This window comes from Erpetoichthys calabaricus, chromosome 3 (assembly GCF_900747795.2).
Source record: "Erpetoichthys calabaricus chromosome 3, fErpCal1.3, whole genome shotgun sequence".
Lineage (NCBI taxonomy): Eukaryota > Metazoa > Chordata > Cladistia > Polypteriformes > Polypteridae > Erpetoichthys > Erpetoichthys calabaricus.
Window position 1 is genome coordinate 249,118,388 of NC_041396.2, and position 13,746 is coordinate 249,132,133.

General features: G+C 39.0%; 1 protein-coding gene across 1 annotated transcript in view; it reads right to left on the bottom strand.

Annotated features, from left to right (window-relative positions):
• Positions 1 to 13,746, bottom strand: part of LOC114648765 (uncharacterized) — a 41,817-nt gene that overhangs the window by 10,048 nt on the left and 18,023 nt on the right. Inside the window, 1 exon segment of the mRNA XM_028798006.2 lies at positions 2,731 to 2,864. Coding sequence (XP_028653839.1) covers positions 2,731 to 2,864 — 134 coding nt within the window.

The following is a 13,746-nucleotide window of genomic DNA, read 5'->3' on the forward strand; positions in this document are numbered from 1 at the left end:
TGTAGATGATGCAAATAGAAAGCAAACAATAAAGTGTGTGGCACAGTGTAAAGGTTTATTTGAAAATTTCTTTCTACACGCCGTTTAAGTGTAAAAGGTAATTCCAGCTCAGAACTTGTAAGGTCAATGAAGATGGTTATTGTTGTGATCAGAGTCAAGTTTGTCAGAGCTTAGAAAGAGTTGTGTCTCTCCAGGAAGTAATGGAATGACTTGGGTATTTATGTTTTGCACATTAATATTTTTTGGACCTAATATAGTGCGTTGTGTTAAAAGGGGCATTTGGTCTAATGAGATTGCTGTTCCAAATCTCTCTGTAACTAAGTTGTCGCAGATAAAGGCTTGAGGAATTGTAATAATATGTGGCTGAAGTCCATCTGTATTGGTGAGTGTACCATCTCTCAGTTGTAATAAGCAATTGTTATGATTTGGTTCTGGACATCGTATCTTTTTTACTAACTGTATCTTTTGAAAGCAATGCCAATATATGCGTATTTTAAGGTGTACTGAACAATAGCTGAGTGCAAGGCATCTGGAAGAATAGCTAAGCACTGTCTAAAATCTCCTCCTCATAAAAGTACCTTTCATCCAAATCGAATATTATTATTCATAAACGTTTGTAGAAGTTTATGAATGGTGTTGAGTAAGTGACTTCATGCCATTGTACATTCATCAATAATTAACATTTTTTCAAGACGGATGTCACGTGCAGTGCCACCGTTAATGTTCATAGTGGATACCGATTTGTAGGATCTAATGCAGTTGATAAAGATTTCACTTTCAGGTACATCGTTAGTTAGAAGCTTTTGTAGATATTCAGTATATGAATGTAAAGAAGGCAGTCTAATTTGACCCTTTTGACAACAACGTGTAAATGTATTACTTGTATTGCCAGTTGTTTCTTCAGGGAAGTGAACTGAATGACAATGATTGCAAATGACATTCATTAATCCGAATGAATTTTCCTGGTGTATATTTTGCTTGTGCCGTTTGAGAGGCGCGTTGTTGCATGTGTAGTATTTGGGACGTGTTGTTTTGGAGCTGTAATCGATTTGCCTGTGCTGTGTGAAAAGCCTGTTGTAGCCTTCCTTGCCGTTAACGTATGTCTGAGATGGGAGGTGTTTCGTTTTGAATCCGTGACTGTTGCGATGCAGCACTTTGATTGATAGCTTGCGTCATGTGGATCTAGGATGTAGATTTGTGCATATTTGCGTTGTTGATTTGTTTCAGGGTGCACTGTTCCAATGCGATTCAGTATTTGTGCACATATGCGAAAGCAGTATGGGCCATTGCCTTTTGGTGGCCTGATATTTACTCCGTTAGATGCAAAAGCAAATGAACTATTGTAGGATCTAATGCAGTTCATAAAGTTTTTACTTTTAGGTACATCGTTAGTTAGAAGCTGTAGTTGAGCTTTGTGTTTTTGGAGTCGAGACATTTTTTCTTTTACAAATATGGATAAGTAATAAGGAGTATTGCACTCACTGTTAATATGGAGCCTTTTCTGCGGTTGAACGGTTAATAGTGCCTTATTGTAATGAGATCCACCTATGCTGCATAGCCGTCTATTTTGTTGTTTCTTTCGTGTTCGTGTGTTTGTTCCTGTTATCCTTTCCTTTTCGTTTTGTACCCGTGACCGTGTATTCAAGACTTGTTTCTTTCTCAGCATGCGAAATATGGATAAGTAATAAGGAGGATCGCAGTCACTGTTAATATGTTTCCTTTTCTGCAGTTGAACGGTTAATAGTGCTTTATTGTAAGGAGATCCACCTATGCTGACACCTATGCTGTCTAGTGTGAAGGTGTTGACGTTCACTTTAGAATATGTGGCTTTGGGTGTCACTTCTTATGGATGTGTGTGTGTGTGTGGGGGGGGTGAGGATTGTTGTTGCGCGAGCGTCTTCTTTCTTTTTGTGTTCCTGTGTCTTGTTGAATCCCCCTCTTTGTGTGTGTCCCGTCTGTTGCTTGTAGGGTCTGTGGGGTGGTTTTGTTGTGTTCTTTTTTTTTGTGTTCCATGGGCTTGTTGAATCCCCCTCTTGGTGTGGGTCTAGTTTTGTGTGCAATGTGTTTCGTGCTTTGCCTGCATTTAACTACTTTTTTATGTGCCTTTTCCTTTTTTCGGTGCTCCTTGCGCGTCATTTCTCCTTTTTTGTCTTTTTTCTGTGCTCACTCCTTTTTTCTGTGGTCTTGTCCGTCTGTCGCAGCCCCTCATCCGCCTCTTGCGGCCTCTTTTGTCCCCCTCTCGCGGCCCCTCATCCGCCTCTCGCGGCCTCTTTTGTCCCCCTCTCGCGGCTCCTCATCCGCCTCTTGCGGACTCTTTTTGCGCCTGCGCAGTACGTCTTTTTGCAGCTACGGCCCATGGCCGGATGTGCCTGCGTCCATCATCCGGTTTAGCATTCTCGGTTAGTAATACAGATATTAACTCCTACTGATACAGTTGGAAGGCATACTATTAAGAAAGGATACCTAATCTTACAAACTAGTGCTTGAGAAAAGGAAAGAGTGTTGTATTCGTCACCTTCTTAGCTGTATGGACAAGGATAACTCTGTTCTGTCTTGGCACCTTTGATTAATTAATTATTAAAGCCATTTTCAACTGGAACAGGTTTGAAATACTATTCAAATAGTTTTGCGCTAGTTGCTTGAGCAGCAGTGACCAAAGTGTTCACTATTTTCTTTTTCAGTGCCACTGTTACTTTCTAACTGCTGTAAAAACAGACAATTGCCACTTACCCATTACAAACAAATACAGCTTCAAAGCAGTCTGTAAAAGTCTGTTTTCCTTTGATGGAGGAGACCTGCCATGTTGTTCCACTAGTGGATGGTTCTGTAATGATGGGCCTCACATCTTCTACCAGGGTACTGAACTACAATAAAACAATATAGCGTGTTTAGGATGATGCGGTAGACTTACAGGTTAACCAGTATAAAATGTAGGCTGTTTTGAAGGGTTGTTACCTGCCAAGTGGCTTTTTGAGTTTTACATAAAAAATACAATCTAACTTTATAAAAACAGTCACAAGTGGAAATTCATTAATCACTTGAATAGCACAGATACAATAATTCCAAAGCCTTAATACACTAATCGCGAACACAAACACTTTGACTTCTCTTTATTTTGACACTTGGGTTTGAGTTTGTGTTGTGTGAAAACATGAATCTAACTGGTGCTGGCTCACATCTAGTGTTGGGTTAACTTAGACATGTGATGTGAAGTGTAGCATTTTGAACTTTTACATCAAAAAATTTCCCTACACATCTTTTAATGTAATCCTAATTACTTCTATTAATGAAAATATTGTAATTTTTATGCACATAAATATTCTCCAGCATTTGTAATTTTTGCTGTATACAAAAATTAAAAACAGATTGACCATTTACCTATGAGTGTTTTTATGTATTTATGATTTGAATTATAGCACAATAAAGCAAAAACTGTATTCCCCATTTCAATTGTGTATAATCAAAGGTATCGTTATAAATGAACTATATTAAAAGCATAATGATCCACTTAACATAATTAATATATAATTAACATACAATTATATATGAATATTATAAATATATTTAATATATATAAATATTTTTTTTTTCACACAATCTTACAAACTAGGGGGCTTCACACCCTGCTCTCTTCGCTCACCAACCCCCGTGTTTGGTTAATCTGATATACAATTTACATTTTTTTTTTCTTTGGAATTGTTTCAATTTCATTATTTGCACTTTTACTTTAAAGCTTCATTAAAAACTATTTTATTTGAAGACACATTGTGACAATGCCCGTAAGTGAATGTTGTTTCTGTTTCTCTAATAAATAATCTTTTTCTAATGTTTGTCTCAGTGATTTATCGATTGTCATAGCTAATGCTATTCTCACGGTAAACTGTAAACATTTTAATACGAATGGCATATGACGATCTTTTCAATTACACCTGGCTCTGATGATTAATCACCTTTTGTTTGCGGTAATGCGATCTTTTCTATCTTTTCTTTGATACTGTAGCGAATGACATGATAAAGTGTCACAAAAGTTTTACTTGAACAATCGCCGACTTCCTAACCCCAAACACAACTTTCTAGCACCCTCTCCAACGCCCCCCCTTACCACATCAATCAATACCCCGCTATCAGTCTTCCTTGCTGTACTCCGCCCTCCCTCCATCGGACCTAACAGTCACTTAAAACCAAACAGCCCTCAACCTGGCTGGGACGCTACAATACTTTTGGATTTTACTGCTTTCATATTCTGTACCTTTCTCTGCATGTGTATCGCGCCATCGTTTGTTGGAGCCTTTCGAATTCCACTGCTTTCTGGGTCTCTACTCTCCGTATTGTCCTTATACGCTTTATATGTGCTTTATATATCGTGTTCCATGATTCACATATGCTGTGGAGTCCGTATCTATCCTGAAATACATTAGTCGAGCTCGTTCTTTTTGGAGCCGTGCCCGCTTTTCCCGCAGCATTTCAGACGCGCGTTGTAGGCGCCTGCGTTCATTGAGTTTATCCAGGCGGGCTCGTGTTTGTATATCCGTCAGTCGAGCTCATTCATTTTGAACCTGTGCCTGCTTTGCTTCCGCAGTTTCAGACGCGCGTTGTAGGCGCCTGCGTTCATTGATCTTATCCAGGTGGGCTCGTGTTTGTATCACTGAGCTGTATTGTATTTGAATTTGGTGTAAAGCGTTCAGCGGTTTGTACAATCCCAAGCAGCACATTATTCATAACTTCACTCCGCAGTAGTGCCACTCATAATATGGCGGTGACGCCTGTGCCTTCACTCCGCAGTACTGCCACTCACAATATGGCGGTGACGCCTGCGCCTTCCGTACTATGTCGGGTTTCACTATGCTGTGTAGGCGCCTTTGCCTTTTGTACTTTCCCGCGCCTTCCAACGCGCGATGTAGGCGCCTGCACCCTCCGTACTATGTCGGGTTTGCCCCTGCTGTGTGGTGTGGACGTTTAGGGTTCTGTATTCTCTGGGCTTGTTGTTTTATTTCTTATTTCTGTTAGTGGAGCTCTTTCGGTGTTGGCGGTGTATAGCGCGTTGTAGGCGCCTGTGCTTTCCATACCATCTCGGGTTTGATTATGCTGTGTGTTGTGGACTTTTGTGGACTCTGTAGTGTCGTTACCGCTTTACGTACTACCTCGGGTTTGATTTGTGAACCTTTGTGGAGTCCGTAGTCTGTCCTGTTTCACTCTGGGGCGGGGCGCTGACTCCTCTTGTTTGTGTGGCTGTGTCTTTCGTAGTCTCTCCCGTTTCACTCTGGGGCGGGGGGCTAATTCCTAGTTTTTGTGTGGCGCCTGCGCACTATGTCTCCTGTGTCCATGGGCATGTACCTGCGTCCATATCCGGTTTACCATTCTCGGTTAGTAATATGGATACCACATACATATATTTACAGTATATATAAAGTTGAGTTGCACCTGGCATTTGCAACAATTTTGCTAATTCTCCTAGTCTGGCTTGATGTCTTGACTACACAACTGTTACTTTGTCACTGCACATAAGTGCATATAAGTGAGAAAGCCTATTTCACTGGATTAGCTATGTCACAGATTGATACTTTAATGCTATGTATCAGGTCATAAACTCCAATAGGTCCCTTGACTAGATATCAAGGAAGCTAAGATACTCATCTCTATAATCACATTAAGGTAGTTCGGAAGATCACTGAAAATGTCATATTTTACATTAAGTGGGTATTTAAAATTATATTAACCATTCCTAGTTTTCAAAAATGAAAACCACTCTTTAGTCTAGGGATCACACCATTAACTTCAAAATAGGAACTTCACCTATATTTTTTGCAGAAAGAATACAACCAATAATATGTCACTTATGGCTTTACTGTTTAATAAGTGAGGAGACCCAAGAGGGAGGAAGGAGCAAAGGTGCACAGGCACTATTTGTTGTATAGTAGGCAAAATCAAAGCATGTTCCATGATTACACATTTTTAGGGTAATTACTGTCACAATTTCATGTCCTGCACTTTGACCAAAGGTCATGGTAAAAGACAATTTCCCCTCAGGGATTAATACAGTGTACCAAATACTTGACATGTAACACATCACCCTATATAACACATATACTTCCACCCTTCCCCAGTTCTCAACAGAGATTTATTTTTCCAAATATTTGACAAGATTTCAACAAAGGCGAAGCATGCATTTAACATAATCAAAGCGTGAGGTGCTAAATATAATCATTTGGTCACACTGAGTTTATTTATACTTACTGCTTGGCTCTGATGCTAGAAAGTCTGTTGAGAACCAGTGTAATGTAGCAGATGCTTTACAGATAACATTGTTTAAATTGTTTAGCTGTTAAGATTGACCTTGCAGAAACAACTAGCTACGCTTACCACATTTTGATTTATTTTAAGTATTTTTATTAAAGAATAAAACAAAATCTAACAAAAAGCCAATACAATAATAAGTTCTGATGACTGCCCATGAAACTCAGCACTCAACCCCCACATAATTCAGAGAGCTATACAAGAGAGCCCAATATAGCTCTTCATATTGAATAAAACAGCAAATTGAATGAAAACAATTATCACAGGCCTATAATGCTTATCTCTCTATTATAATAAAAAAAATCTTGGGAATAGAGATGAGACATGACTTCTCAGAGAGACACTTTTATGTCCTGCGAGACGAGACTTTGTGCCAAGAGATTTAACCATGTCCAGGGCCGGAAATAAAAGACAAACAGTAGATGTCAAAGTAGAACGTCTTAAAGAATTCAAAAACCTTGGCGCGATACACATGCAGAGCAGATTAGAGATAATGGAAGTAATTCAAAGATCGCATTAGCGCAAACAAACTGAAATTATTACTCGGTGAAATAACAGAAGAGCGAAAAGAAATTGAATATATTGTTCGGATTTAAACTTTAAGTCGGAGACTTGTATATCGCCTAATTCGTGTTGCTATCAGGGAAAAGTAGTGTTTCTTCCCAATGAAGAGGTGTATCCGCGAGAATTAAAAGATTTGTTGTTTGATGAAAGTGAAATCCCGCAAGAGAAAATTTCAAGCCCCGCGAGACAAGATTTTATGCAAAGAGATTTGGAAAAGTCCTGCCCACATCTAAAACATTTACAACCATGCACACGGTTCAATCATTTCTCATTTGTGTGAATGCTACTGTCAGACACAGTTCGTGTAGAAAGAAATAAACGATAATCACTCAGGGCAGTTATATGTTGCATTGTCACGATGTAATCCCAAACATGGAATCAAATTCAATGACATATTGACAAAAAGGAAAAAGCAAAAAGAGATTGAATATATGGACATAAGAGATATGACAGAAGTATGTAGGTATTGTTTGGCTTTAAACTTTAAATTGGAGACTTGTAGGTTGTCTAATTCGTGCTGCCATCAGGGAAAGGTAGTGTTTCTTCCCAATGAAGAGGCCTATATCTGCGAGAATTAAAAGTTTTGTTGTTTGGTGAAAGTAAAATCCACATACGTGAGCGGCAGAGATGCGAAGTTGCTGGCGTGTGGCGAGCGAAGCAAGCAGGGGGCGAAGCCCCATAGTTTTACAATAAAATTAACATGTCCTTGCTAAATTCTGAAAAAAGTGTAATCAGATTCTTGTAAACAGAATTTGTTTTTCCCCAACCTGAGTTAATACAGACATGGGTGTTCAAGTCCGATCCTGGAGGACTACAGTGGCTACAGGCTTTCTTTCCTGCAACCTACTTAATCAGTGACCAGTTTCTATAGTTATTGACTTTTCACCCTTGCCTTTAATTGTCCTGTTTTTAAGCAATTAGTCCACTGATTTGCTTCCTTTTTCCTCAAATGGTACCCAAACAAAAATGAGATGTGAAAAGATGACCATCTAAGTTGGGCCCTCAAACACCAACCAATTTTGAAGCAGTTTATTAATTAGATGCCAATTCTTGTTGTTACTTTACTTAATTCCATGATTTTGTTGGTGCTCCCTTTCTGGCATACTAGAGACTTAAAAAACTGTGGAATTACTTTTTTAAGAGCACTGTCAATACAAGGGCCCAGTCACACTTGAGGAGTGTAAATTTCTAGCACTTGTTTAGTGTTTTCTAACATTTTTAATGGATTTTTGAAAGTGTTTTATCAGGTTTGTTTGTGTTTTTCAAGCATTTTTCAGCATTTTCAAAGAAGCACTTTGTACAGAAAACATGATTGAGTTCATTTCATTCTGTAGCTTGTCAGGGGTTATCATGTTGTAAGGTGATTGTTGTATTTCCAAAATGTCTTCTATGACTTTAGTACTTTTAATCCTAGCAATCACAATCCTGAAGAGCAGGTTTTGTCCATGTCGTGAGCGCACATATTGGGTTCACTCTGTTTCGAAGCAAATTGAGTTGAGTGGACAGTTCTGGACTCTCTATGAACCAGGCAGCATCTTGAAAAATTCCACCATTTCAAAGGGATGTTGGTAAGCATGTGAGCAGTGATATATGGCAGAAACACATCATTGCAATATTTTTGCAAAAAAAAAAAAAATTTTGCCTGCTGATGTTGCTGCAACATCATGCAACTGTTTTAGCGCTATACCAGAACGCTCCTAAAACACTTGAAAAGTTATTTCCTATTATTTTCAATGACACAATTCACACAAAATACTTTGAGAACTTCTGTATGCATCAGTTTTTGAGCATTTTAAGTCAAACACTTGTTCCACTGAAATTAATGGTAACACTCATAAAACACTGGTAAAAGAAAGCAAGCCAGGAGTGAAGCTATTGATCAAAACAAACAAACAAACAAAAAAAGCCAGTGTCATCTTGCACATGTGTGCTTCAGTCATCTAGTGACAGTTACTGAGGAAGAGGTCAAGTGTGCATGTACCTCGCAATCAAGTGACAAGTATTGAACAAAAGTTTCAGGTATACATTTAGTTTTAATCAGGTTAAAGTTTGGTACAGATATTTTAATATATAGACAGAGTGTCAGCACAGACCTGACATTCCTTCCTTACAGCGCCAATCGTATGGGCTTACTTATTCTCTCCTTGTGTATTTGTGCATTGATCATTATTAGCGAGTATGTTTAACTGAGTAGTATTGCCTGTTTTAACACTGAATACTGGAAATACGACAGTAATACCTTTAAATTAAAAAAAATATGCTTGGTCCTTCATGTAGTAAATAACATCAATCTGTGTCTTCCATCCCCAAGTTTCAGCCCCCAGCTAAACATTAGCAACTGCACCACCAGATCAAATTGTTCCGAAATATAATTAGGAAATAACTGAATTAAAACTAAACAGATACTTTAATAATAGGTTTCTGCTGCTGGATGCAAGCATCACTCTCCTTCCTGCTTGGATTTGTGATTGATCCCTGAAAAGGTTCGGTTCATCGTCCAGCAAATTTAATTCTTGCCTTATACTCAAGTGCAGCTGCAATAATCACTGCCACTCTGAGATTTAAAACTTTGCCAAATACATTTGTTCCTCAGCACATGCAGGATTATGTACATGAACATAACATTTCTTCAATGCTTTTGAGTTGATTACTGCTGTGCATGATAGCCCTTTCTGTTTCTAGACAACTGGAAGATATTGCACTAAGAGAAGCATGCAATTTCTTTCTTTTTTTATGTGAAATAACCTATTTTTTTTCTCCACAAATATCACTAATTACATGCTTATAGAGACCCATGTGTAATCATGAAAATTGTCAGGATGCTGCCTGCTTCATAGATCATCAATAATTGTCCTCTTGATTCCCTTTGCTGCAGAACAAGGTGAAGAATAATATGTGCGATCATAATGCAGACGACAACTGCTTTTCTTTGATTACCAGGGTTAAAAGCACTAAAATCATAAAAGACACCTCAACCAACAAAATGGAAAGGTTATCAATCACGTTTTCCCTACAAAACACTTCCTGAAGACTAGAAAAATGCTTGAAAAGTGGTTGGAAAAAAACTCAGAAAAATCTGTGTAAAATGTCATTAAAAACTTGAAAAATGCTACTATTTTGTCTTGGTAGAGTTCTATATTACTCTACTTTCCCCCTTTGTATTTTTTATTGTGTAGACTTTATCAGAATGTCTCAAATCCCACAGACATTACCACTGTTTATAAGTTATTGTACTTTAAAACTTCTCCCCACCTTCCTTTCTACATCTGTAACCTCAGGCAATTAGGCAGATTAAAAAGACAAGTAGGTGGTGCAGTGGTAGTGCTGCTGCTTTGCAGTAAGGAGATTGTGGGTTCCTCCCTGTGTGAATAGCACTTTGAGTACTGAGAAAAGTGCTATATAAATGTAATGAATTATTATTATTATTAAGTTAAAAAAATATTCCTCAAACACTATTAAATTTGCTTTGTGTGACTTACAAATAAAGACATACAAAATATTTATCAACTTATCAACACAACAGCTACACAAACACTAGAAATGTACATTGCTCAAGTGTGAATGGACCCCTTCTGAGACCTTCACCTTTCTTTACTTTGAAATATTGTAAGATGAACACAGGAGAGCGGATCATGTGTTGGCTCACTTTGTATCTCATTATTGTTTGGCTGCTAATTAAGGAAAAAAAAGCCAAAAAGTTCAGAGTCTTAAATAACAAGTATTAATTAAAAATTAAGGCAAAAGTTAATTAGCGGCAATGATGAAGAAAGTGGTGTGAAGAAAAACCTGCAGCCACTGTACACTTCCAAGACTGGAGTTGGACACCCCTGATATAGAATACTAGGGGGCTCCGCCCCCTGCTCGCTTCGCTCGCCAACCCCTGGTGTTGGGAATGACAAAGAGCGCGATGTATGAATGAGATATAGAATAGTGTGACGGTGTAGATGATGCAAATAGAAAGCAAACAATAAAGTGTGTGGCACAGTGTAAAGGTTTATTTGAAAATTTCTTTGTACATGTCGTTTAAGTATAAAAGGTAATTCCAGCTCAGAACTTGTAAGGTCAATGAAGATGGTTATTGTTGTGATCAGAGTCAAGTTTGTCAGAGCTTAGAAAGAGTTGTGTCTCTCCAGGAAGTAATGGAATGACTTGGGTATTTATGTTTTGCACATTAATATTTTTTTTTGACCTAATATAGTGTGTTGTGTTAAAAGGGGCATTTGGTCTAATGAGATTGCTGTTCCAAATCTCTCTGTAACTAAGTTGTCGCAGATAAAGGCTTGAGGAATTGTAATAATATGTGGCTGAAGTCCATCTGTATTGGTGAGTGTACCATCTCTCAGTTGTAATAAGTAATTGTTATGATTTGGTTCTGGACATCGTATCTTTTTTACTAACTGTATCTTTTGAAAGCAATGCCAATTGTCTGCGTATTTTAAGGTGTACTGAACAATAGCTGAGTGCATGGCATCTGGAAGAATAGCTAATTACTGTCTAAAATCTCCTCCTCATAAAAGTACCTTTCATCCAAATCGAATATTATTATTCATAAACGTTTGTAGAAGTTCATGAATGGTGTTGAGTAAGTGACTTAATGCCATTGTACATTCATCAATAATTAACATTTTTTCAAGACGGATGTCACGTGCAGTGCCACCGTTAATGTTCATAGTGGATACCGATTTGTAGGATCTAATGCAGTTGATAAAGATTTCACTTTCAGGTACATCGTTAGTTAGAAGCTTTTGTAGATATTCAGTATATGAATGTAAAGAAGGCAGTCTAATTTGACCCTTTTGACAACAACGTGTAAATGTATTACTTGTATTGCCAGTTGTTTCTTCATGGAAGTGAACTGAATGACAATGATTGCAAATGACATTCATTAATCCGAATGAATTTTCCTTGTGTGTTTTGCTTGTGCCGTTTGAGAGGCGCGTTGTTGCATGTGTAGTATTTGGGACGTGTTGTTTTGGAGCTGTAATCGATTTGCCTGTGCTGTGTGAGAAGCCTGTTGTAGCCTTCCTTGCCGTTAACGTATGTCTGAGACGGGAGGTGTTTCGTTTTGAATCCGTGACTGTTGCGATGCAGCACTTTGATTGATAGCTTGCGTCATGTGGATCTAGGATGTAGATTTGTGCATATTTGCGTTGTTGATTTGTTTCAGGTTGTAATTTTCCAATGCGATGCAGTGCAAATGAACTATTGTAGGATCTAATGCAGTTCATAAAGTTTTTACTTTTAGGTACATCGTTAGTTAGAAGCTTTAGTTGAGCTTTGCGTTTTTGGAGTCGAGACATTTTTTCTTTTCGAAATATGGATAAGTAATAAGGAGTATTGCACTCACTGTTAATATGGAGCCTTTTCTGCGGTTGAACGGTTAATAGTGCCTTATTGTAATGAGATCCACCTATGCTGCATAGCCGTCTATTTTGTTGTTTCTTTCGTGTTCGTGTGTTTGTTCCTGTTATCCTTTCCTTTTCGTTTTGTACCCGTGACCGTGTATTCATGACTTGTTTCTTTCTCAGCATGCGAAATATGGATAAGTAATAAGGAGGATCGCAGTCACTGTTAATATGTTTCCTTTTCTGCAGTTGAACGGTTAATAGTACTTTATTGTAAGGAGATCCACCTATGCTGACACCTATGCTGTCTAGTGTGAAGGTGTTGACGTTCACTTTAGAATATGTGGCTTTGGGTGTCACTTCTTATGGATGTGTGTGTGTGTGTGTGTGTGGGGGGGGGGGGGTTGTGAGGATTGTTGTTGCGCGAGCGTCTTCTTTCTTTTTGTGTTCCTGTGTCTTGTTGAATCCCCCTCTTTGTGTTTGTCCCGTCCCTTGCTTGTAGGGTCTGTGGGGTGGTTTTGTGTTCTTTTTTTTGTGTTCCATGGGCTTGTTGAATCCCCCTCTTGGTGTGTGTCCCGTCCGGTGCCTGTAGGGGGGGGGGGTTGCCTTGCTGTTGTGCGCGAGCCTCTTTTTTTTTTTTTTTTTTTGGGTCTAGTTTCGTGTGCAATGTGTTTCGTGCTTTGCCTGCGTTTGACTACTTTTTTATGTGCCTTTTCCTTTTTTCGGTGCTCGTTGCGCGTCATTTCTCCTTTTTTGTCTTTTTTCTGTGCTCACTCCTTTTTTCTGTGGTCTTGTCCGTCTCTCGCGGCCCCTCATCCGCCTCTCACGGCCTCTTTTGTCCCCCTCTCGCGGCTCCTCATCCGCCTCTCTCGGACTCTTTTTGCGCCTGCGCAGTACGTCTTTTTGCAGCTACGGCCCATGGCCGGATGTGCCTGCGTCCATCATCCGGTTTAGCATTCTCGGTTAGTAATATGGATCACTTTCCCAGAGTTATAGAAGGTGAACTAGAATTCTTTTAAATGAATGTTGGTGGTGCAGTGGTAGTGCTGTTGCCTCGCAGTTAGGAGACCTGGGTTCGCTTCCCGGGTCCTCCTTGTGTGGAGTTTGCATGTTCTGTGTGGGTTTCCTCCCAAAGACATGTAGGTTAGGTGGATTGGTGATTTTAAATTGGCCCTGGTGTTTGTGTGTGTCCTGCGGTGGGTTGGCACCCTGCCCGGGATTGGTTCCTGCCTTGTGCACTGTGTTGGCTGGGATTGGCTCCAGCAGACCCCCGTGACCCTGTGTTCGGATTCAGTGGGTTTGAAAATGGATGGATGGAATGTTGTTGCAATGTTCTTTGTTAAGTCTCCCTGTATAAAGGAGTCTTCTAAAAAAAAAATAAAATATAATAGGATATTAAAACAGATTTTCATTGCACAATGATAGAAATGGTATTACTTCAAATATTGCTGTTAAAGCTATTAGGCATGATTTTAGATCCAAGGCTATAGCTATACAACAGACACACATACAAATACTTTTACCAGAAAGAGTTGGACCTTGC